General features: G+C 34.4%; 1 protein-coding gene across 1 annotated transcript in view; it reads right to left on the reverse strand.

Annotated features, from left to right (window-relative positions):
- ARFGEF1 (ARF guanine nucleotide exchange factor 1) overlaps positions 1-26,836 on the reverse strand; it is a 67,434-nt gene that overhangs the window by 13,895 nt on the left and 26,703 nt on the right. Inside the window, exons 9-33 of the mRNA XM_081951727.1 lie at positions 25,254-25,387; positions 24,512-24,746; positions 22,913-23,012; positions 22,639-22,778; positions 22,436-22,544; positions 21,842-22,043; positions 18,557-18,668; positions 17,196-17,401; positions 16,973-17,057; positions 15,907-16,078; positions 15,353-15,504; positions 13,847-13,975; positions 11,583-11,741; positions 10,443-10,593; positions 8,548-8,638; positions 8,168-8,208; positions 7,888-8,057; positions 7,041-7,192; positions 6,543-6,715; positions 5,806-5,966; positions 5,368-5,498; positions 3,949-4,078; positions 2,541-2,676; positions 2,317-2,455; positions 1,574-1,643 (exon numbers count right to left, since the gene is read on the reverse strand). Of these exons, the coding sequence (XP_081807853.1) occupies positions 1,574-1,643; positions 2,317-2,455; positions 2,541-2,676; positions 3,949-4,078; positions 5,368-5,498; positions 5,806-5,966; positions 6,543-6,715; positions 7,041-7,192; positions 7,888-8,057; positions 8,168-8,208; positions 8,548-8,638; positions 10,443-10,593; positions 11,583-11,741; positions 13,847-13,975; positions 15,353-15,504; positions 15,907-16,078; positions 16,973-17,057; positions 17,196-17,401; positions 18,557-18,668; positions 21,842-22,043; positions 22,436-22,544; positions 22,639-22,778; positions 22,913-23,012; positions 24,512-24,746; positions 25,254-25,387 (3,480 nt within the window). The remainder of the gene's footprint in view (positions 1-1,573; positions 1,644-2,316; positions 2,456-2,540; positions 2,677-3,948; positions 4,079-5,367; positions 5,499-5,805; positions 5,967-6,542; positions 6,716-7,040; positions 7,193-7,887; positions 8,058-8,167; positions 8,209-8,547; positions 8,639-10,442; positions 10,594-11,582; positions 11,742-13,846; positions 13,976-15,352; positions 15,505-15,906; positions 16,079-16,972; positions 17,058-17,195; positions 17,402-18,556; positions 18,669-21,841; positions 22,044-22,435; positions 22,545-22,638; positions 22,779-22,912; positions 23,013-24,511; positions 24,747-25,253; positions 25,388-26,836) is intronic.

Consider the following 26,836-nt stretch of genomic DNA (forward strand, 5'->3'; position numbering starts at 1 on the left):
TGCAGGAGGCTGCCACAGCCAAAACAGAGATCAGGAGCCCATTTTTGCTGGCAGAGCACTCGGACCACCACAGGCACCCCAACACAAGTAAAGTCGAGCTGGCCACACCCACCCTGGTCCCCCAAGGTAAAACACAACCTGGATGCGGCCCTCAATGAAATCGAGTTTGACGCCTCTGTGGTAAGTACAGAACACTATGAAATGTACAATTGTATATTTAATTATAATATAGGCAAAATATATTCGTTTACCAAAGCAACAAGTACTAATTGAACAAATCCTTTTGGCCCTTCCATTTGTACAGATTTCAACTCAGCTCTGGAAGATCAGAGTAGTCAGGTAAACGTAAGACACCCGTGGAATGTGTACAGTGGGGAAAAGAGAAAGGGGGAAAATTTTTCTGGAACTGAGAATTTTTACAACAACCTATAAATAAATAATGATAAGCCTATTTTAGGGAGCAAAAAGTATCTAAGTTAATAGGTTAATTGCATGGAAGTTAAGCAATATAATTTCGGTTTTCATTTATTTACAATGACATGGCATAGTTGGCATAATACTGTAAAGGACTAACTTGTCTTCTAACCTGGTAAATGTATTTATTAAATTTATATAACATCCATCTCACAGTTGGAGATAGAGATGATTTTCTTCTTTTAGGTGTACGTGAAATCTATGTCACATAGAACATACAGTGCTACATATCTTTCTTTATTCTGCATGATGTGGTATCCCAACATGTGATCTTTTCCATCATTACTTTTAAATAAAGGTAGTCCTTGAGTTACAAAGGTAATGAAGCCTGCCTATTCCATTCATAACCCAAGGATTTGTGAATCTTGTACCTTGAACAAGATCATTCCCTCCTTTCGCCCATGCATTCAATAATAGAATGCGAGGCTCGTTAAGTGCACATGAAGTATTTCAGGGTAGGGAAGGCCATGGTGGGGTCTACCGATGGAACAGGCCACCTGTCTAAGACCACTACCTGATCCAGTGAAATACCTCATGCTGGCCCAAATTGCTTGGCCGCCCCCCACCCCCCCTGTGCTGGGTCACTTAACTTGTGAAGATCTAGAAAGCAGTCTCCTCTCCAGTCTCCTCTCCATTGATCCTTTGCAGGCATCCCTTGGCCTATTGCAGGGTGAAATGGAGATTCCGGAGGCCGGATCTGCCCCCCCGAAAGCTCCATTTCAACCTGTAATGGGTGGGGAGAGGCCCGTGGAGAGCCGAACGGAGCCTTGGAGGCTCCATTTCGGCCAGCAGGTTGCCAGGCAAGGCCTCTGGACAGTTGAACAGGGCTTCTGAGGGGCAGATCCGGCCTCAGAAGCTCCATTTCGGCCGGCAATGTGGAAGACAAATGTTGCAGAGTCTGCGGTTGTACGTAAGGACAAACAACTGCCGTGGTGTTGCAAGATTCATAGTTTTGGGCCTTGTTCAGAAATGTTAGGGGGTGCTGATTGCTTAACTTCAAACATTCTCTAAGGTAATGCCCATGACCTGGGGATTACCTGTAAGGACAAAAGGGAGTATTCCAAAATATTTTCCCTGACATTTTTATTTTCAAACATACCAGCTGTTTCTCTCTTCCAGAAGATGGAGATGGAACAGTATCTCCTCCCACTGGTCGCCAAGTTAAAAGCCTTGAAAAGAGAAAACAATTTTCTTTAATTCTAAAACAGAAATATTTCAACGTTCTAAGATAGAAACAATTACAAATCTGTAATAGTGTTCTCAATAAAAATGAGCCCAAAAATGGTTTAAAAAACCCTTCCTGGGTTATAAATAAATACAGCATTTTCTTATGTTTTCACCTCTTTTATTTAATTTACAATTTCTTTTAGCAAAGGAGGAAAAAAGCATGACCATTAGATTTGGAAATGTTATTTTAATGGTCCCCAATTAGTAGAAGTTGTTTAGGAATGAAAGGACGTAATTAGTTTATTAGGCAACAATGTTATACAAGGTCAGTAATCACTAAACATATCTGAACAAATTCAGTTCAGATGATTAAGGAAAAGCAGAAGAGAAGCTCAAACCATCTCACTCTATTATTTAAAATAATAATAATAAGCAGGTGAGAGATTAGAGCTACTCTGAGCATGAATTAGTTAAGGATCTGACAGATAGGGATAAGAATTCCAAGATTCTTATGTGTGACTAAACCCAATATAGCTATATAGATGTCACATAAAACAAATACACACATGTTCATTATATCAAGGCAAGCATAGCTAATGCATGTTCAATATTTCATACATATGAATTTGTTTGCAGACTTGCTCCCAAATATTTACAAAAGGAAAAATATCTTACGCATGGGGAATAGTGGTTTTGAAGATATCCAACATACAGTTGCAAGTCTTATCCCAGATTTCAAGGGTAAACTTTTCCCCATTCAGAATGACAACATTCTCTAAACAGTTTGTACCAGACCGTGCTAGTTGCTCATTGTCTGAAATGCAAACAAGGCATTAGCTTGTTCATATTATACAGAATAAATTGCAAGCATTGTCTGTAACAAATTGATGCAATCGTACCTTGCTGAACACACCAGTACAGTTGAGCAAATATATCATCCAAAAGAACATCACTAAGTACTTCTAAATACTGTGTGAATACATCGCAAATTGCATAAAGTGCATGATTGCAAGTTGTTGTCATCCATTCCGCTTTCTAGAGAAAAAAGCAGAGAGACCTTCTCAATAATAATTGTATTAATTAAACTGAACAGCAGCCAGAAGCATCAAAGTCCTTCCGGAAGCTTGGAGGATATTTAAAAAAAAACAATTCCGTAATAGAAGCCTAAACAGACTGCTGAGAATATGTTAAAGAAGGAGTAATATAACAGCAACACAAAGGAAATTATGAGCGCAAGGAAGATTCCTTTTACATTTTTAACCACTGATTTTAGGTCACTACTATCTCCAAAGAACTATAAAAATGTATTTCACTTGCCTCTTTGTAATTAAATTTTCTTTGAAAATGTGCTAAATTATTCATATGAATAATTTAATATCATTTGGGTTATTAGATATCAACTAAAGTATGCAAGGCAATGAAGCACTCTGAACCCAAGGTGAAAATTATATTCAACTCCATCATAGCAACTTTGTTGTTAAATTGGTAGACCAAGCGGGAACTGTGAGCCATTTAGTATTTTCAAATACTATATATATTCAGGATATTTTTGGCTCAAACCCCCCCCCCCCCCCATAAACAGTTATGAAGCTTCAAACTTCATTGGAATGATCAACCTCACATAGAGATAATTTTGCTAGTACATGTTCAAATTTTAATTTTAACTTAATGTAAATTATAATTTCTATTAGATGCATAGCTGTTACAAAAAGACAGTTACATATGGAGGTTTTGTCAAATAATAAGCATCCAGTTGTAAAATATCATACTATGTTTATGAAATCAATCAGGAGGCCATTTTAAGTATCTCTTCAAAATATCATTCTTATCGAATTCCAACTGAACACTTTAGTCAATTTTTAACTGACATAGCCTAACAATTAAAATCAACACCTGTTCACCACCGCCCCTTGTTAACTTCCTTTTAAAGTCTTCTGATGCTAAAAGATCCTGGTGATTCCTTTTGCCTGATATTCTTAAAAATATCTAAATTGGTTGCATGAGTAACTTAATCATAACAGAAGAAAACAGGAATTGCACAAGGATTAAACATAATGTAGAAAGAATATTATAATTCCTATAACAATTTAATTATAAAAAAGTTTTAGCACATGACTATGTACTCAAAATCATTCATTTTGCAGAAAAGAGCTTTATATGAAGCATACCAATAAAGATAGCATGAAGTAGAATTTAAAAATGGATATCATACAGACAGTTACCTTCTCAGCGTATGGGTATAAAATGCAATATGAACATAAAGGTGTAGTAGTAGTAAAAAATGAACTGCTCTCATGTTATTTTTACCTCTGTTTGCTGTTCTGGTAACTTCATATTGTCAAATATTCGGAAGACTATCCGAAACAAATCCTGCCACCAATGCTTTTCATATGTGTGACCATATGTTTTCATTATTTCAAACATAACTGTTAAACCTCTGAAATAAAAATGAGTATAAGAAACAATTACCAACTAGATCTTTCAGCTCTTACTTTTAAACTTTATTACACTTAAATTGATACACTCAGAATAGATAGGCAAATATCTTATGGGTAATATCTTATGGGTAATATTTTACAGTCATAAGTCAAGGACTACCTGTAAATAACACTATATAACCTTCTAGAAACAACAATTACAAAAAAGAAGCTGAAAAGCTTAAAAGCCTGACAGAAGCATTTTATGTGGGCAAGACTGCTTCCTTGAATAAAAAATTTGGGTGATATATGAATTTTTCTCTAATCAAAGTTAGTAGAACAGTCCCTAATATATTGAATTCTTGTATGCAATCCATACAAATATTATTGGTCAATATACTCATAGAAACTACATGATGATTCAGGCATTTTCTGTCATAATTACCAGACTGTAAAGTGATTATTATATATACTGCTTATGAATTTGGATGCATTTAAATAACTTTGTCTTAGTCAACTGTAATTTTCTATGCGGACACATAATGTTGAGAATTTGATCTATTCTCTCACCTCACATAGGTTATTGCTGAGTTGGCAACATTTCTATTCCAAAATATTATGTACAAAAGGAATCGGAAAGAGAATGGAAGTTTATAATCATGGATTGATTAAGTTTTAGTAGCGGATTTTTCAAATCTCAATTACTGTCCACTTCGTAATGTGCTACTTATATTTTGGTTTCATTTGCTTACATTGCTGCTAAAATGCCACATGCATGAGAACATGCTGCTTCAGAAATTTAGCTTTTTAGATTAAATTATAAAGTTCACCTTAATGATTCTCTGGCAGTCAGACTATATTATCTTGTTCAATGTGTTGTCTGCTATCAACCCTTATTTTAAAGTACTATTGCATGATTTGGTTTAGATTTTAATATAAAGATAAGCCTGACTTTTTAATATAAACAACTAGACAGCCACACCCATCATATATAGTCACATTAAATACATTCTCACCCACACATTTCACACCTCCCTCTCTCTCACTCTCTCTGCCCCAGACCAATATTCAATAGAGTTCCAACAGTTTGCTAAAGTAACAATGTCTTTAAAGCAAATACATGAACTATTATTTTTATTATATTTATTTTACCCATTATTTTGTTTCTTTGCAAGATGTAGTCTCTTGCTGAGAGTCAGATTGGTTATAAATAATGTGGCAATAATAATATCTCTCATCTAGCACTTTCCAGGAGCTTACAACTGAAATATATACTTTATAACATTGAATGACAAATATGGATTGTTACCTGGTTCTTACATCTAATTTGCATCTATTGATAATACAGGACAGCTCAAAGAGAATTGGAAACCAGCCTCTCACCCACACCCTGTCTTCTGGAGCGACATTCATGTCATCACTAGTATATTCTCTGAAAGCCTTTAAAAGTAAAGACAAGTTTATAACATTAGTTCTCTTTAGTTGTAGCATTTCTATATGGAAATACATGGTCCAAACTTTACACACAAGAAGTCTATTTCTAAACACAGAAGTATGATGGACCAGACTAATAAATTAAGAAAAAAAAGAAGTTTACGCAATGAAAGTTTTCAAAATAGATTTTATTATTTCAGAGGGGATTTAAACACACATGCCATCTTATAACCTGCTGAAATTTAGTTTTCAGTACAGAATATAATCATCACCTGACACATGTAACAATATTCTGACACAGAATAAACTGTACCTGAGGTCTTTCCGATACATATTTTGCACAATGACGAATAAGGCGAATAGCTTCCATACTTGTATCAGGAAAAGCTGCATTACATGCAAATTCAGACAAGCATTTCACTGCATCCTGGAAGGAATCTATGGTTGCTGGGAAATGTTTTTCAAACACAATTGCTAAAAGAAAGAATATGTATAAAGTTTGAAAAAGTTTTTTAAAGCAAGATATTTTTTTAAAGCAACATCTAAACCCTACTACAGCAAAATAATGAAATATTGATAGCATTTAAGATAAACATAAGAAATTAAGTATCAATAAACATAACTATTATTTATAAGTTCCCCTAAAACTAAAATTTATTACTGTGCCTTTGATTCAGCGTTGACTCTTAGCTAAGAAAATCTGGAAAGTCCGCAATGTTCTTAGCAAGACCTCAGTCCATCCCATCTCACAGGATTGTTGTTGTGGGGAAAAAGAGGAGCAGAAAGGAGTATTATATATATTCTTTGCCTTGAGTTACTTATAAAGTAATCAAGACAGGATAAAAATCTAATAAATAAATACATGTACACTTCTGGAGGCAAGCTGTTCCACTGATTAATTGTTCTAACTGTCCTTCCTAGGGATGAGAAAAAATGATTGTTCCAAGGAGCTTTGTGCCTAAGGCAGTGGAAGAAGCCACGGTGTCCCAGTTTCTAGGGACAAAATATTATACTTCTTGGGACTATTCTATAAATATAATTAGTACTCACTGACAATGTGGCCGGTAGTCTGAAATGCCAGTTCCACTATACTTTCGTCCTGATCAGATGCAGCCAAATGAAAAACTGAGAAAATGTTCTTCCAGCCTGATCGTATATTTGCTGCTTGGGAATTGACCATCTGGGCTATGCAACGGACAACCATGTCACGAATGGTTGGTGATCTAAAAGGAATTTCACAAATAAATAAATTTACTGGTTAAAAGTGACTTCATTCTAATACTTTGATGTAATCTGCAACATGTTTTTTTCTTCTTTTGTGTGAAAAAAGTCAAGTATGCCTCTAATATAAATATCTTAAATTTAATTAGTTTTGATAGACTATTTCTTACTTTTATTTTCAGTAATCCAAATTATTTAAACAACAAATCATTTTAATTAATACTGTACAAGATATTGAAACAAATACATCAAGAATTACAACAATATAACAAAAAGGGGGGAATTGATTCATTCTTTGTGTTTAGATTCCATAATGATTTTAAATACCTATTTCTCTTCATGATGTGTTCAAATGGTCTTAAGAAATCCTTTTGGAATCGGAAATTAGCAAGTTCCCCTTTTTCTAAGAACTTCATTGATAATTGCCTTAAGGAATCAACGGCAAAAATAGCTACATCTTCATTGCGATTACAGCCAACCTAGCAAAGCCAAATTAGCACAATGAAATACAATGTTATCTATAAAAAAAAAGAAAACAGCCTACTACAACAAAAGCAACCTACGTATTAAATCTACATTTGACAAAAACACCACAAATTTTTTTAAAATATCACAATGTTGGTGTTTCTTTCCAGCAACAATGTTTAGTAGAATAATGTTATTGCTGTCTAAAACTTCAGTATGTAATCACAGTTCACAATGCAGCAAACTCACATCCTGCCCTAAGGGGCAGGAAGGGTTAGCATAATATGGATGTAACACTTGGCACACTGATTGCCAATACAATTCTAGGCCCAACTGAAAGTGTTTGTTTTCATATATATAAAGTTGTCTGTCCCAATTTGAGAGGTACAGGTATAGCATAATACTGAAGGTCTCTACCCTACATGAATTGAGGAGGGTGGGTGCTCTTTTTTGATGGCAAGCCCATGTCATAGAAATAATTTTCCTGAGGTGTGGAGCCTTCAACTCTGCTTAGCTCTTATGGGACACTAAACATCTTTCTGTTCCAGTGGGCTCTGGGGACTACTAGTGTGGATGGACTCTTATGAAGATAGTATGTTTTGATTATTTATATTTCTTGGTTATCTTTATTTTTGGCTATATTTGTTGGATGTGAGGATTAATAAAAAGGTAACAAAAATAAGAATACAAATAATATACTCTGACATACCCTATTGAAATGTTCTCCAATAACTTCCCATATTCTAGACCACTGTAGCCTTATTCGTCCCATGTTATAGTAAGAAATCTCTACTATTTTTTGTAGGCTGAACATCCGAGGATGAGTTGCCGACGATAATTCATCCGCAGAAACAGCACAAAGCCATTTGACGAAATCCACTGTTAAATCCGAACACAATCTACTTATTATTATTATTATTTCCAAAATGGCAATTAATTCATTCTTTATTACAGAATTTATGTTACACCATATCTAAACTAATGCTTACCAATAGCATTTCCATCTAGTCTGGTAGATCCTGTAAATATTCTGCAAATAAAACAAAATTGTGTAATAATTTTTGTGACATGTTTTCTTTAGTACAAATTAGGTTATAAAAGAATTTTACCAGTAAGTATGAAGGAAATATTACAATTTCTACCTCTGAAAATAGGTATGGAGTTAAAAGAAACATGAAGAGATAAGAACATTTTCATTTCATCACTCTCATAAGCATGCAAACATATAGGTAAACCACCCAAATGGTTTAGTTTTCCTTTTATTTTAATTTTTTTACAGTGCTTTATAAAAGTGACTATGCTACCACTTGTACTAATGAACAAAGAATACTATTTTCTAGATAGCAAGTTCTGATACTGGATAAATTACCTGTCTACAGCAACAACAACACTTTGTGAACTAGTTTCTCCAATAGATTCTTGAATACTTGCAATCTGCTTCCAGTCCATATTTCCTCCAACTATAAAACACATCATTAAAAAAAGATTATGGATTGTGAGAGAGAAAAATTACTCTGTAAATAATTAAAGGTATGTTTACTACATTACTAAAATAGCATTGACAAAATGACTGCTACCCAAAAATTGTTTACAAAAGGGATGATATATTTGAAGATGCATGTTAACTGCATATTGTCTATTTATTGCTAGATGCAGCTACCTCGCTATACTATGAATAAAGACTAAAACGATATATTGAACTTATCTCCAACAAATTTATCATTATTTAAAAATTAAACAGTAGCAGAGCAGAAGAAATGAATCACTGATGGAAATAAGTAGACTGATCAATGATACAGCTTTTTAAACTCTAACAAATAAAGGTTATTTTCTAGTGCTGGTCTAAATGAAGAATACCCTTAGACACAAGAGCAAGCAATAACAGAATCAGAATAGCAGAACTATGTTTTACATCAATGCAGCTAGCTGTCATAAGTAAGGGAAATTATGCCAGTCACCACTCACTCTAATTAAAGATTTTCTGTCCCTGGTAGTGATACAGGGACCCATGACACTATGAAGGTTTACAGGATAAACAATTCTAAAGAGTACCAAAACCACCAGCAATATATTAAAGTTTTCTGTGAAATGCAATGCTTAGAGTTGAAGAAATTTTCAGCTTGCAAACAGGGAAGGATGACTGACCACTTCATCCAAGATCGATGCATAAGAATCTAAAACATGACCCTTAGGACACTTTGTTAGAAGCTGACAATGTGCTTGGTGCTTGGAATTACATAATGTACCACATTTTTCGGAGTATAAGACGCACCTTTTTTCCTCAAAAAAGAGGCTGAAAATCTGGGTGCGTCTTATACAATGAATACAGCATTTTTTGCTCCCAAAACCCCGCCCCCTTTACCAAAATGGCCATGCATAGCTTGTAGGCGGCTTTCAGAGAGCTCCTGGGGGCTGGGGAGGGCAAAAATGAGCAAAAAATGGGCCGTTTTTCCAGCCCCCAGGAGCACTCTATAAGCTTCCTAAAGTCTATTCATGCCCTTTTTTTGACAAAAAATGAGCCAGTTTTCACGAAAAACACTGTTTTTTGCTTGTCCCCCCCATCCCTCCCGGAGCACTCTACAAGCCTCATAAGCGCTATTCATGCCCCTTTTTTGAAAAAAAAACGGGGCCGTTTTTGCAAAAAATGGGTCGTTTTTGGGAGGTTTGCAGAGTGCAAAAAAATAATTTTTTTAAAATTTGCCTGTTCAAAACCTTGGTGCGTCTTATACTCTGAAAAATACTGTAATTTAACAGCAGAGGAGAATAAAAATATGTAGTTATTCCATCTATGTCTAAAATGATTTCTTTATGACATATTTACATTAGTTTTTACCAAACACTTTTCATATTTTGTAGATGTTCCTATATAATACCAAATCATTTTTCCTTGAACATTTAGTTTGTACAATCATTCCTCAGTATTTCCTAATAGTCTCAACTGTTGAATTACCATAGTGGATTAAAACTAAACTGTACATGCAAAGGACATGTCGTTTTTGCCGCAGTAAATATGAACTGGTTCCTATTCACCCTTTTCTAAATAAGACCTAGATGTGGAGAGTCTAGCAATATTTCCCTCTAGTTATAGAACTAAAATGAGATGCCAATAATAAAGCTATTTAGAGACTAAAAATATACATTTTTAAGAATCATATTTTTTTCACTTTTTATTCTTTCAAAGAAAATACACTCATATTTATGCCAAAAATAGGTATTATGTTGTTAAAGGAATTGTTCCACTCAATTAGTAGTTACAATACATACCAAGTCCTAGGCTTGCAAATTCATCAGGAGCCTGATCCTTTGTTCCTGTAAATGAACCTTCTCGGCCTCTCACAGTCCCAGATATGTAACGTGGTTTTACTCCAGTACCTATTAATTGTGCTAATTCAAGCTGACTGATGCATTTCAAAATCTTGAATTAAGAAAAGAATGCTATAAATTAACTAAACAATCCACAAAGGCTCATGTTTTAGAAATAATTTTACTACAGCCTAAAAAATACTACAGGCAGTCCTCAGTTAACAACGGTAATTGGAACCAAAATGTCTGTTGCTGAGCTATGTGGTCATAAGCGTGACATCACATGACCTTATTGCTTAGCGATAGCAATCCTGGCAACCCCTACTGCAATCATTAAATGAGGATCGCAAATCATTAACTGAGTCCCAGGTGGCCTTCAAGCAGGCTGGCAGGCAGGTAATGTATGGTGCAAGAATGGCAGGGCCAAGATTAGCTGTTGTTGGGCAGGGGAGGCTATGTGAATGGCTTGCAAGGCTCGATATGAGCATGTTGGGGTGGCTGCTGCCTGGCAGGCATATGAGAGTGGCCCAAGAGTGTGGTGGGGCTGCTGGGGGGGTGGGTGACGGCGAAAGAGTGGTTGAGTGGCTTATGAGGTGCAATGAAAGAGCAGCAGGATCGGGGTGGCTGTTGCCAGGCCAAAGAGGGTGTGAAAAACTTACTGGAGCCACCTGCAACTTTCCCAGCCAGCTTCCCCATTGACTTTGCCTGTAAGAAGGTAGCAGGGAAAGTTGCAAATGGCAATTATGTGACTGTGGGATGCTGGAAATATCATAAGGGTGAGCCTGGTGCTAAGTGTCTAGATTGCAATCATGTGACTGAGGGGGTGCTGTTTTGCCTGGAATTTCGAGGTTTCTTTTTTTTTTTTGTCATAATTTGGAACAATTGCTAAACAAATAGTCGATGAGCAAGTAGTTAATCGTCCAGTTTCCTTTTGGAGTTTGCTTTCCAATATGCAACATTAAGCCAACATATGACAATAGTGTATGTAATTTAAATAATTTATGTAATTTAATTAATTTTATGTAATTTAATTTTATACTAGATGCTGCACTTAATATTATGTAATTTCAATTATTATACATATTTGAAAAGATAATCTACCTCATGCCAAGAATTTCCCAAGTAATTTCCATCAGTGTGAGCCACAGTAATTAGTGTTTTTATTGTGTCAATATTCTTCTGCTTCATTTCAGTAATACCAGAACTCACAGTAAGTAAAGTAAATCTTGCTAGTGCTTGGACATAAGCATCCCTCTCAAGCTATAGGAAGAAAGAAATAATCTGTTTCAGTTTGTTAATATTTATTCCATTTTATATTTTTCATATATAATAGTTCTGCACACATAGAAATCAAAGTGAAAATAGAAGCAAGCAAATTAAGAATAATGGATGAACTAAAACTGACTGCTCACTTTTTATACCCAAATGCATTATAAATAGTACTTGTGTCACGACCACAATTGAACCCCAAATTTCTGCTGCGAAGTAAGAAAATTGTTAAGTGAGTTTTGCGCCATTTCATCATCTTTCTTGTCATAACTGTTATGTAAATCACTGAAGTTGCTAAATTAGAACCATGGTTGTTAAGTGAATCTGATTTCCCCACTGACTTTGCTTGTCAGGTCACAAAAGGAAATCATATGACCCTAGGACACTGCAACCATCATAAATCAAGTTTGATCACATAACCATGTGAATGCTGCAACTTATAAGTGTAAAAAATGATCATAAGTCACTTTTTCAATGCTACTGTATCTTCGAACAATGGGAACCTTGCTTAGTATGATTAAATGCCGATTAACAAAAGGCAAAAAATCATGCAAGAATATTTAATACTGGTAATCCTCAACTTATGACCACAATTAACCTCAAATTTTCTGTTGCTAAGTGAGACATTTGTTAAGTGAGTTTTGCCCCATGTTATGATCCATCACAATTGTTACTGTTACACACAGTTGTCAAGCATCCAAATGTAAATCATGTGACCAGTGGGATACTGTAATAGTCATAAGTGTGAAAAATGGTCATAAGTCACTTTTTTCAGGGCCGTAATAACTTTGAAAGTCACTAAATGAACTGTTGTAAGTTGAGGACTACCTGTATGGCAGATCATATGGTCACACAGAATACTTCTGAAATTTTGATTATGTTTAGATTATTCCACATATACTGGATCTCTGGTGACTGTTTCAGAGAATTTGAAGGATGAGCACAATAGTTTGGCAAAGGTAATATAATCCTCAAGAAACTTATAAACCAAATAAGGAAAAGGTAATCCATAGAAGAAATGCAGCTGGATATGTTCTCTTACTCTAATTCTGTTACTTCTTTCAAGTTCTACACATTTAAAAGATGATACCGAGATATAAATATCAACATTTCAATATGCAGCAATTATACAATGTTTGGGTTGTTCTCAAAAATCTTACTTTTATCAGTTATTGTCTACTCATAATCACTTTCCCTAATAATCAAAAGTTTTCTCTAATTAACTGAAAATATTTTTGGACATATATTGGTGCTTTGCTTGTTAAAACTATATGTGCTGTTTCACATATTTCCCCTATAAGGAACAGGAGTCCTTCACTTCTACCATTTCTTATAGTTTTGTAGATGCAAGTAGTCCATTTAAATTATTTGCTACTCAAATTCATTAGTAATTTTTGCATAATAATAACTAATAAAATACTTTAAAAGAGTATCTTCAATTGATTTAAAGCACATTTATTACATACATACATACATGCGTACATTCATACCTGTGTTGTGATACATTATAATAACATAATTGTTGTGTATCCATTTCATTCATGAATAAAATTAAAGAGCAAATTTATAAACTGAAATACACGATGTGTGTTTTTTTAATGTTGTACGCCGCTCTGAGTCCTTTTGGAGAAGGGCGGCATATAAATCCAAACAAACAAACAAACAAACAAACATCAGATTATGAGGAAAATAAGATTCTTCACAAGCTGTATCTGAGCACTACTTAAAAAAATACAATGCACATTTATTCTGTCATTAAAATAACACTTTAAAATTTTTACAGCTAATAAAATAGAAAGGGCATTTTTCCCCCTGTACTAAACATGTAATAAAGCTTGAATTAATTTCAAAATTAAGTTTCATATACCACTTTCCATTTGGTCTAATTATGAGGAATGTTTATTTTAATATGCACAAATAATACAAAATTATGCTGTTGCCTAAATTTAACCTTGATATTACTTTGAAGTTGGTACAATGCATTTATTTGAAGTTAAAAATTAAATATTGCTTTCAATTTGCAAAATTATTTTTAATATTGTTTACTATTCTTAGAACCAACACTTGTTCTATGAAATTTTAGAATTTAGTATTACCTGGATAGTGAAAATGCATGCTATCCTGATTGCACATCGAATTCCTTCCAGGCAAAGAGAGGCAACTTCTGTATCATCACAATCTTGCAAACCCACACTGAACGCAGCTAGGAATGGTGTCCAGGCTAACTAAAATATAGAATTTAAAAAATGGTATGTCACATTTTAATATTCAACAAAGTATAGAAAGCTAAGTATAGAAGTGGCATAATTTACAATTTCTTTCACTTTAATATATATTCTATTCAGCTATATTTCCTGTTTTTTTAATCTCATGATAATTTATTTGACTTACTATTTCATATTCTTTTCCTGGGCCTAAGTATTATGCTGTTTACTACAAAAGAGAACAGTGAGATGGCTATCGATATATACCCGTGATGGCGAACCTATGGCACATGTGCCACGTTTGGCACGTGGAGCCATTTGTTAGGGCATGCCAGGCATTGCCCTGTCAGCTCCAGCGCATGCTTTGGCCTTCTTTTTTGGCCGTCTTTCACCCTCTGGAAGCTTCCCTGAAGTCTCTGGAGGGCAAAAAACCACCCAACACACAAACCGGAAGTTCAGGAACCGACGTCTGGTTTGTGTGTTGCACTGTTTTTCATGCTCTGGAGGCTTCAGGGAAGGCTCTGGAGGACAAAAACAGCCCTATGGGCAACCCGGAAGTTCAGGAATGATGACTTCCGGTTTTCCCATACTGCCGTTTTTTGCCCTCCGGAGCCTTCAGGAGGCTTCCCTGGCTGCTGGTGACCTTCATAACAAGTGAACATTTGCATCTGGGTATGCCCAGTCCTAATTCAATATCCTATTCATTGCACAACTCAAATCTTAAATTGCTATTTTTTTTTCTATATAAGAATTTTTTTTTTTTGCTAACTCAAATAAAAAAAGGAAAGTGTTAGGGGTTTATTATATCTTATTACACAGCTACTCCTTTGCAGGCATAAATTATCCCTTTCACCACTACTAGAATGACTGACACTTGTTTTCTTGGTGATTTTTCACAATGAATTGGAAGTTGGAAGTGATTATTTCAATAGTTAGAGGACATTTCTAAGTAATGGATTATGTTAACAGATGGAATTTTGCTCCCAAACTCACTATTTCATAATCAAAACCAATTTAGTAATATGAAAATTATTTAGGAAAGTTATGAGTCTCTAGCCAGACCATGATAGGAAGGTCTCACCCAATGCACATGCTTAGAGATTCATATATCTGTGCATGTGACTGTGTATGTATGTGTCTGTGTTTGTATGAATGACAAGGTTGATAAAAATGTACGCTTCTCTAACTCATATCATTAAAAATACAATCTAACTTATATTATCAAATTTATAATACTGTACTGTTAACATATTTTGAATTGCCTAAAATTGTAATGCTAACATTATTTGAAAAATGATTTAAGAACCAAAAAGATCTATTCTTCAGATGATTCGAAACTAAAAAATGTTAACTTTCCCATATGAAAGATACAAGAATGAGAAACTTAAAAAGATTTACCTTGAACATGGGTCTTACATGTTCCAAGTGTGTTGCGCTTGTAAAAGGAGCTTGAACATGGCTTACTGCTTCCATCAATGCTTTAGCTGTTTTAGCCATTTGCTCCATTTCTAAATTATAAAGTAATCTTCTCTGCTTTTCACTAGCTACATCTGCAAGCAAATTATTCTAATGAAATTATTCACCATCCACATCACAAAGAATATTGAAATCATTTAACTATATTCACTATATCCAAATGCTTTAAAGAAAGATAATCTTTTGTCGTAAATGACATTAAATATTTTGCTATTTGATTTTTTTATTTAACATTGTTTTGGTAGGTATTTATGTTATCAATAATCAAAGAAGCTGTTGTTGAATATGTGGAGGCTAGAACTGATACAACATACAGTAGCCTAGGTACTTATCAGTATATCAAGGTTTGTCCATGTAAGACTACTACTACTGGACTGGCTGCCATTTAGTTTCTGGATGCAATTAAGGGCATCAAAGTTCCAACCAGAAATAACCAGCAATTATCCTGTGAATAACAGTCCTCTGTAGATACTTACTTTGTTTACTTGTTTTTGTGGGTATTGTTAGTTCTTTTGTTTCCTTCATTGAGATCTTCTTTCCTGCTATTTCATTATAAATAGCTGACAGATATTCTTCAGGGAGATCCTTACTATCATTGATACCTCTGTTCATCTTAATGTATTGTTCTTTGGTCATTTTATTCTTTACCTAAAAGTTAGGAGTAACATTCCAGTATTATAGGTAAAAGAAAAATAAAACAAAATAATTAAATTAGAATGTATGAATGCTAATCAGAATCCAGTAAAAGATAAATCAGGTTTGAGACGAATTTGATCTAAAGAAAGAGGTTGCTAATCTACACATTTCAGTATTCATTTTATTTACCACATCATGCCATATTTTAGTCTTATTATCTAATTACAATGATAGTGGGTATACAGTTAACATATTTATGGCAGTACCCACAACTTTTTAGTTTGTATTTAAAGACATTTTGATTCAATCTAGATAAAAGGTTTGTATTAGTGAAGCTGTCAGTAAGGATCTTTTTCAATCCTGACGTTTAGATTTAAGAATTCCTGCTCCCAGAGATTTGCTTTGCAATCCTGTTGTGATCTTTTTGGTACCAGTTGAATATTTCATTCTTCTTTCATGATTTTTATTCTTTCAATTTTAAAAATATTTTATGCTTTTTAGCAATTTTGGTGTCCTCTCTGTTCATTTTACTTGGATTTTGCTCTTTATACATTTTTTTTATTATTTAGAAATGTTGGGATATGAACCTTGAACTTTGTGAATTGCCACAAGAGGCTGTTGGACGATATAGAAATGTAATGAATACATAAATACTATGACAGTATCTGATTGTCTATGTACCAAATTTTCCCCACATAGAAAATAGAACTGAAACTTCAGAAGCAGAAATTATTTATTACTGAAAATGTACACCAATTAAGAGAGGGGGAAATGGGATAACACACAACAGAAATACTTGTCTAAAGGCAGCATTAATGACCAAGTGAAAAGGAAAGAGTAGTAACTGAAATATCTATGCATTTAATTCTTCATTTAAAGGCATTTTAAGAGATTTATAAAACATACCTGTGGGCTATGGAGATCTGTTGTCAACATAATAATTGAATAAGCCAAGACATATGCAGTATCTGCACTAGCGAACAGAGTTTGCCTGTAAAAAATAGGTGCAGAGAAAGAAAAAACATTTTCCCCGTTACCTGGTTTTAAGAAATATTTTCCCCATTATCTGGTTTTAAGAAACATTTCCCCATTATCTGGTTTAAAAAAAATAGAAGAGAAAAATGCTCACCCTTGATTACATTCCAAGTATCTAGCAGCAAATTTTTCCATTAATCTATCTATTTTCTGAGCCTCTCCTGGAAGACGGAAGCCTTCCAAAAACATACGCAGAGCAGAAACAAAATCCTTCACAGAAAAGTCATGCTGATCCACATATGCATACATAACTTCCTTGTTAAATTTATCATTGTCCCCTAGAAACTCTCCAACTTGAGTCTAAAATGAAAGAAAAACAATGAATTCCACATAGCCGTATAAAACAATGAATTCCCTATAGAAGGAACATATTATTGTATTCGTTTACTATGGCTTCCAAAACTAGATAGATAGATAGATAGATAGATAGATAGATAGATAGATAGATAGATAGATAGATAGATAGATAGATGATAGACAGACAGACAGACAGACAGACAGACAGACTGACTGACTGACTGGCTATATAAGCCTTAGACCTTTCAGGTTCTATATTACAGGCAGTACTTGACTTACAAACATTTGTTATTGATAGTTTGAAATTATAACGGAAGTGAAAAAAGTAACATGACCATTTTTCACACTTACGACTATTGCAGCATTCCAGTGCTCATGTGATCAAAGTTCAGACACTTATCAATTGGCATGTATTTGCAGTGTCCTGGGGTCATATGATCACTTTTTGATATCTTCTGACAAGCAAAGTCAATGGGGAAGCCAGATTCACTTAACAACTGTAAAAAGAAAGGTCATAAAATGGGGCAAAACTCACTTAACTGTCTTGCTTAGCAACAGAAACTTTGGACAATTGTTGTAAGTCAAGGACTACCTGTATTTCTTCATTTAACTACAGGCATGAATTCTGATTTAAGAAATCAGAAGTATCAGAGTAGTATCAAAAAGTAGGTTTTTGTTTTTGAGAAAAAGAGCATCGTGGCTAATTCTGGTTAATATTCTCTGCTTTCAAAAAGAGGTTGCTATCTTTTCTTCTTAAATGTTCAGCATTTTCTGGAACAGGTACCTTGAAAGGGGACAGAGATTTGTTAAATAACATGATAAAAAGAAGTACTTTTTTTTCAGAAGGAATCCCTTAAAAACAGGGAACAAGTGCAGTGAACATGTTCCACAGCCAATAAGCCCTTTTTTCTACACAGCAGAATGCTTTTACAATTCAGAGGAGGTTTCAAAGCAGGGGACATTTAACATGCATGGCAACTGCTTCAATTTGTTCTGTCACAAATCGCTAAGTAGTCGCCTTGAGTATATCTGCATAAAGTCTTTAAATTATAGGAATAAGCCAATAATTGGAATCTAAGATTACTCATTAGTCTAGATCAAATAATGGGAATTAGGTTTATAAAGGTAATTTTATTGAAAATGGACTAGTTTTCTTACAGAGTCTAATCTTTCTTCTTGATGCAAGAACTGGGCAATATCTTCAGAAGTAATACCAAGCATTCCTTGTTCTTGTAGATACTGAATTCCTCTCTTTGGCTTCTTATTAAATCTGCACATAAAATATGTTAATTGAACAATGATAGAAAATCTACATTTTCATATAAAAAGAGCATTCAGAATAAATAGCATAATTATTTTAAAATAATATACATATCAAATTAACCTTTCTCTTACATCCCAAAGTAGAAGTTTATGATAGCGGCAGTGTCCATTTTCTTATTTTAAAATTTTTGAATATATTTCGGATGAATGTTTTACATGAAGCAGATAAAAGATCAGAAATATGTAGATTCCATACAAAATTTTAATGCCACACTAAAACTTTTCCATCATCATTTGCCGTTTATCTGTTTCTCTACTGCATAGAATCAAAATATTCACCCAAAATCAAGTAATTATACATTATTTAATCCAATGGGCATGGTCTACAAGACGCTATACCTGAAAATGACCTTGATGTGTATATATAGTTAGTATGACAGCTAACTATAACTATCTAATACTGATACTTAAAATGTTTATTGAGATGCCTAAGAGCTTCAGGGCCCAATTCAAATGCTGACATTAACTGAAAAAGCCCCAAGTGAATTAGATCACAAGTTTTTAAGAAAACTGCTTTCTCTAATACAGCGATGGCGAACCTTTTTTGGCTCGCGTGCCATAAGGGGGGGGGAGTGCAGGGGGCTGTGCGTGGGCATGCCGCACACATAATACAATGTGCAACCCCCCCAGTGCACATGTGCGCATGAGAGGCGCTCCGCCCCTTTTTTACATGCTTTTTTCGCCCTGCCCAGGCTCCAGAGGCTTTATAGGAGCCCGGGGAGGGCGAAAACAGACTCCCCCACCCACCTGGAGGCTTCAGGGACCTTCAGGAGGCGTCCCTGAAGTCTCCGGAGGGCTTAAACCAGCCCTAGGGTCGTTTTTAGTCCTCCGGAGGCTTCAGGGAAGCCTCCTGAAGGTCCCTGAAGCCTCCGGAGGGCTTAAACCGACTCTACGAGCAAACCGGAAGTCTGTTCCCGAACTTCCGGTTTGCCCATGGGGCCGTTTTTTTGTGCTCTGGAGGCTTCAGGGAAGCTCCTGAAGCCTCTGGAGGGCCTCCGGGGGGCGGGGGGCTCTTTTCGGCTCCCCAGGCTCCTATAAAGCCTCTGGAGCCTGGGGAGGGCGAAAAATGGCTTTTAAAAAAGCTGAACTTAGCTGGCCAGCCCACGCATGCGCGCTGGCCAGCTGACAGGGCAATGCCTCACATGACAAATGGCTCAGTGTGCCAAGCATGCCATAGGTTCACCATCCCGGCTCCAATATATCAAATGTCTGTATCAGCTGGGGGAGATGTATTGCTCTTAGTCTCTCAAAACTGATCTGCTGTGATTGGTCTTTGTGATAGCAAGGAGTATAATATTCTTGATGGGGATGTCTCAACTGTGACACTCTCTGCCAGGAAAAATACAACTAACCTTCAGGCAATCTAGTTTCTGTAATAATTGAAGTAATTTCTCACTTGGGGAACTGCTCCAAAATCAGATTGTCTTTTGATTAACTTATTTTGACTACTAAATTCTATTGCTTTGTCTTATTTTATTGATTAGTTTATTAAAAAGTAAACATCCACTGTTAAGAAACAAGCACCATATTTGACTATTGCAATTGAACTGAGATGAGCAAAGCCCTCCTCACTATCTCCAGGGCTCCATCTTCACAAATAAAAGCCTCATATTGGAAAAATATGTGGCAGAAAAGTGCAGCAAAACTATTTTTCTCTTAGTGAAAGGAATTAAAACATTTGTACATGTTTCTATTTCTCCCCTCTAGTTAACTTGCCCAAAATCTATTCTGGAAGACCTTCCAACCATCGAAACAGCAATGGATAATTTTAATTAATGAACATTAACTATTGTAGCACAAAGTAAGGCAAACATATGAGTCTAGAGGAACATTAAGGGGCTAGGTATGCAAAACAGTATGAACCCTCCTTCAAACATAAACATACAAATTAATCCACCCACTGTTTAAAATGGATCCCTATGCATTGCATAGAAAGAAAAACACAGCAGTTCTGAAGTCTTTTACTGAGAAAACAGCAACCTCAGTGAAAGAGATAAATCACGGTTTTTGAAAATTGGAAAAATAGAACAGTTTTAATTTAACAGTTTAACCTTTACACTCAATTGTGTGGTCTCCTCCACTAATTTGCTGCCACTGACAATAGTCTGCCTTCTTTTTCATACAGCCAAGAGATGCACCTACAGACTGTAGCTGCATTAGATTTTATTTCTTAAACTGGACCAATTAGCTGTCTTGGGACTGAAAATAAACTTTAGTAAATTTTAAAATGGCACGAAGAGTATTATCTTGCATTTTATAACCTGTTGGGGACACTGATGAGAGCCTTGACTGCAGGGCTGCACAATACATTTTCAATGCTCCTTCAGGAACCATATTACTGAATTAGGATCTGTGACTTGTCTTTCAAGTCAGAGTTCCCTAACCTTTCCAGCTTTGTGGACCGGTGTGTGTGTGTGTGTGTGTGTGGAGGAAAGGGGATGATTTTGTGTGAGTAGTGGCAAGCACCTGTGTGCTAGTGCAAATGGAGTGTGCATGCACACACTTGCCTGCTGCTCATGCAAATAGGGATGTGTGTGTGCACAGATGCTCGGCCATTAGTTCAGGCGGCCCAGTTCTGAACAGATCATGGCCCGGTAGTAGGCTGTGTCCAGTGGTCGGTTGCGGATTCCGTTCCAACTGGTACGTGCATGCGCGCGCATGTGTTCTAGCGTCAAATGACACTTCCGCAAGCCTCCGCGATGCTCCAGCTGCTCCACGGAGCATCGCACAGGTAACGTATGCGCCATGCGCGTAAGCGCCAACAGCATAAACCACCGGTAAAAAGCGCGGGCAGGCGGGCCCTCCAGAGCACCGTACCGGAACGTTATCCAGTGCTCCGGAAAAGATCCGGTACACTCATACCAGGGCGTACTGCCTGCAACCCACCACTGGCTGTGGCCCAGGGTTGGGGACCCCTGTTCTAAATGGAATTCTAGTAATGGAAAGTATGTGTTACACTTCTTCACAGTTCTTGAAGTGTTAAAATTAATGACGTTTATTTTTAAGATTAATGTTGTGATATCTGCTAAGATATTTAAAAGTAACAAAATGAAGAGATTGCTCAAAAAACAAGCAGAAAGTTCTTAAAATTCATCATACAGTGAAAACAATAAAACGTACAGGTCTATTCCTTGTTCTATTATTTCTTTCTGTTGCTTTAGAACCTCAAATTGCTCTGGATTGTCTGTACCAGACATCTGGGTGCTATAGCTACCAATTCCAGAGGAGGCTGTGGAATCTAGGGAATTCAAGCTTCCATATCTGTTAATTGTCTCAGGATGTTTGGTTTCAGTACTTTCTTGCTCAGTGGGTTTTTCCTGCCCTGTGCAAGAGAAGAAAAATAACAGTAACTTTCTAAAGTACATTTATTGGCTAACAGCACACCAAACGTTATTAGTAGTAATGTTAAATATATGTGAAGTAAAATATTTTACATAGTTCCAATAGCATACATTTATGTTTAATAGATTGTAGAATGCATATAAAATAAGTTCTAAAGTGTTGTTCTTCTATATTTGCATCATATAAAGCAGGAGTTTTCAAATTTTTTATTTTTTTAAAATCCTGGAATCCCTAAGAGGGGAGTTTTAGTGATTAAAAAATGGCTGTGAAACTTCTTCAGAAGGAATAATTAACTTAGTTCAGCAAAATATGATGGAAATTCTAGAAAACAGTTTTTTTATAATCATTATAATAAATAAAGTAATAATTTACCTAAGGTTGTTTGAGAGTTGGGATTTACGTATTGATCCTTACTCCATTCCACCATGCACTTTAGTATTGATACTAAGCATTCAAGACCCTTCTTTCTCAAACTTAGTTCCTGTAAGAGGTTGTGTGTATAAAAACATTAAAATTGTTGATAATTTTTGATCATTATTAATTTTTACAAATGAAAAATATGGCATTGTTCTTACCTGAATGCTAGTCATGCCAAGTTCTTGGCTACCTCTTCCTTGAGCAATCTTAGATAGATCATTAACTAGTCTTTCAAAAATATTTGCAGCATTTAAATCACAGTCATAATTTACATAAATGTCTACTACACTTTGGGCATCTGTAAAGAAAATAGAATTTACATTGAAATGCTTTGATCAAGTACAGAAATAAGTATAATAGTGAAAACCGTCAAACAAGCAAGATATCTGAACAGCCATGTTAAAGTCTATAACATGCCCAATGGAGTAATACCTGCGCATATCCGCGTCAATGTTTGAATAACCATCCATTTATGATCGAAGGAACTAGTGGAAGTTTCTAAAATATATAGAAAAATCTCTTTGAAGAAAACCTAGGAAAAATAGAGATGTTATCTGCTTATTTGAAAAATTTCTGCCTTCTATACTTTTCATTATAAATAAATGTCAGATATACAGTATAGAAAACTACCTATGAGCCTTTCCCTGAGGAGACGGTGCGACCTCCCCCCCTCCCCACCCCCAAACAGGTGCCAACACCAGATCTTTATTATGCTATTTTTCCGGGGGGGGGGAATGTAGACCATTATTTAAGTTTAGTCACTTCATAACATTATAATTATGTACAATGTACATAGACATGTGTGGTAAAGATATATTTTGAATTAAACCAATGATTCATAAATAAACTTGTGATAAAACATAGCCATGGAGCACACATCATCTAATTTTAAGCAGTAATTTGATTTACTTAAATATCTAATGCATTTAAATTCTGTTCAATTGATTTGAATGTCTTGCTAAACAAAACTGAAGAAGACACACTGAACATAAGCCTGTAAAAATAAACCTAAAACAATTACTTTCAATATAGTTTTCAGGATGGTGGACAGATCAATATAAAATTTTATGGTCAATTGTCTGGGTTTCTTGGACTCTAAAGAACTACTTAGAAATATGTAGAAAACCTTGCACACTTCTGATAGACACATAAATAAATCACTTGCGTCACAAATTGAATTAAGAAATTTTTTCAATTTCAAAACAACTTGCTATGCTGAATAAGAAACTGTGATTTAAGACTCAGACATTTCATCAATCTTCTTCATGACTTTTTCAAATATTTAAAAGTTACAAACATTTTTTGCTTTTAGAATATATACACAAAATCAAAATCTGGCATTTTTCAATCATTACCGCTACTTTAAAAAATGTAATGCACAACCTGCTACGTAACTGAAGACACATTACTGTATCTGGGGTGCCTAATGGCATCATTTTTTTAAAGGAAAAGAAATAATAACAAATAGCCTCTTCTAACATTCTTATTAGCACTGATTTTACAAAGAAATTGCCATTTAGATACCCCAGAGCACATATATTAAATCCATATAATCTAATATGTGGAAGTAGGCCAATAATACAAGATATACTGATCTATATATAAGAAGACTCTAACAAAATTTAAATTCAAATGTCAGGAGAAGAAAGTACAGAATAATGCTTCATTCTGAATAGTATCTGAATGGTTGCCCAAAATAACGTATCCAATTATTTAATACTATAGTTTATTGTTCTTATAATAGTAATAATTTGGGAACAATTTATATTATTTATTATTGTTTCAGGATAATGTTTTGAATGCAAACAAGTCCAATCAATTGAAACGATATATATATATATATATATATATATATATATATATATATATATATATATATATACATACATACATACATACATACATACATACATACATACATACATACATACATACATACATACATACATATATATATATACTTCAAGCCTCTCAATTACATCAGTTTATAGTACAATAAGTACACTTTTTAAATTAAGAAATGTACATTACCTCAATTTGCATCTTCAAATGTGTCTTAAAATTTGAAAGTAAAGTCAGGAATATAGAAAGGGAAAGTTCAAATACTTCTGGAACAGATGAAACTCCATTTTTAGACAATGCTACACAAAGGTACTGCTTAATAGCATTAATAAACATTTCATTTGTCCTAAAAACAGGTCCTGCATTTTGCAAAATAGATAGCAGCAACTGCAATGAAAGGATTTTTGACCGCAATTCATGCGACCTAGAAAGATATAATCTTAGTATGAGAAACAATTTATGGAGACATTTCTCTTTTTAAGAAATAAAAAGAAAAAATAATTATCCCCAATTCTCTAACTATTGGTAAAGAGCAGATAATACTAAATATTCAATTAACAATATAAATTAACTAAACAATAAACTATGACTGACTTAGCTTAGATTAATATTGTTGTGTTTGTTGCTGTAGCGCACAATGTAGTTTGTGTATAAAACCTCAAATTAATATAATATACAGTTATATAGCTGATTGATTCATATATACTAAGTGTCAAGAACAACTCTTTTAAATAATTGTATAAAATACAAATAGAATATTTGTAGTTCAGGGTTAAATTATCTGAGAGTACCAAGGACCGTACAACTATAACGTTCCATAATAAAATATTGTACTACATTGGAAATGGAAGAAGAATTAACAGGCTATAACTACTGCTGATTTATACTTTTGTCTCTTGAATATTTCCCAGAAAAAATGATGTCAACTTACTTTGGATCAGGTGGTCCATCTGACAAAGGCTTCATAGACAGTTTACATAGTGACCTGAATACTAGAAAGGCATCCTTTTGTAAAATATGGGAAAATTTAGCACCAGGTGTAGGTCCTGAAGAATTTCCAGATTCCTGAAGTTAAAATATTTTCATTTTCAATTTATATAATAAAAATACAATATCATTATTTTATACGAGAAAAAAAATAGGCTACACAAAATTACAATGAAACTTTGATTAACAGTATTTATAGACTGCTTTAACCTATATGGACTAAGGTGTAATTATATTTCTAGAAATGATTATTACTTAACATTTAACTTTAAAAAATAAACATATTCCTACAACTGCAAGTTTAATATTTTAGTTATTTTGTTAAAACTGGTCAGCATCACAAATTTATAGACTAATGATCAGACAGAAATTATTATGGCTTCCAGAGGCCTGAATTTAACAAACCACAAACCAGCCTCGCAATTATATAGTCTTCTACTTCAAAGCCTTCTTTTTTTTTCTCTTCTTAAAAATACAACTAATCTTTAGTGGTATTAATATTTCCAATAATTAACAAATCTTTTCTTCATCACCTGAAACAAATTGAAAACAATTACAGGTTTTTTATTTTCATTTGTTTTTTTTAAAACCCACAGATTATTTTCAACTTGTTTCAGATCACAAATTAAATAAAAAACAATTAAAAACCACTTTAGATAGCCTTGTATAACATTTAATACAGAAAAAATCTCATTAATGCTAGGATACTTATCACTATTATTTTGCAATACTTAATGTGTTAATTTTAATCTAGGTATATTTAAGTTATCATATACTATATCTCTTTCATTTTATTGCAATTCCACTATGCACATTATTTTCTTTTTATAACATTGTATGTTTATCTAAGTAATGCATTCCAGTATACATGCTGATTTTGTTAATTCATTCCAGAAATATACGTAACTGATGAAGGTAACCATGCCTGTCAAGAACTGATTTTCAAAATATTCAGTCATCTATTAAAATAAATCTGTGATAAGAATAGAATGAGCATTTCCCAAGGCACCATTCTGCTTGCCAACTGTGCTAGTGCTACATCTGTTCTAGGAAGAAACGTGATAATTACCTATCCTAACATGACCCTGAACAGCAAGCATTGGTCATATTGGTAATTTACTGATAGAATATTTATCTTAGAAATTATATACTTGCAGAATAGGAACAGATTTTCAAACAATACAATGAATGCATTCTTAGCATTATATTCACATGTGCCAAACAATTGTGAAAGCAAATGATTGCCAGTTATTAGTGTAAAAGACATTAGCTCCAGTAAAAACATCAGTATTTTACCACATACATACTAATAAAACAACTGAAAGAAAAGAGAAACTCTACTAAACATATACACTTGGAATATATGGTTTTACATTAGCAAGCAGCAATGAATTTCATATAGAGCTTTAAATCCATATGCAGAGCACAAAGTAAGTTGTAAAAGTACAGAAATGGCTTAAGGAACAAATGTTGTTCATTCATGCACATGAATCTTTTGACACTGCGGTGAAAATAGAAACATTAAAG

The sequence above is a fragment of the Natrix helvetica genome (genome assembly GCF_964273705.1).
Source record: "Natrix helvetica genome assembly, chromosome: 4".
NCBI lineage: Eukaryota > Metazoa > Chordata > Lepidosauria > Squamata > Natricidae > Natrix > Natrix helvetica.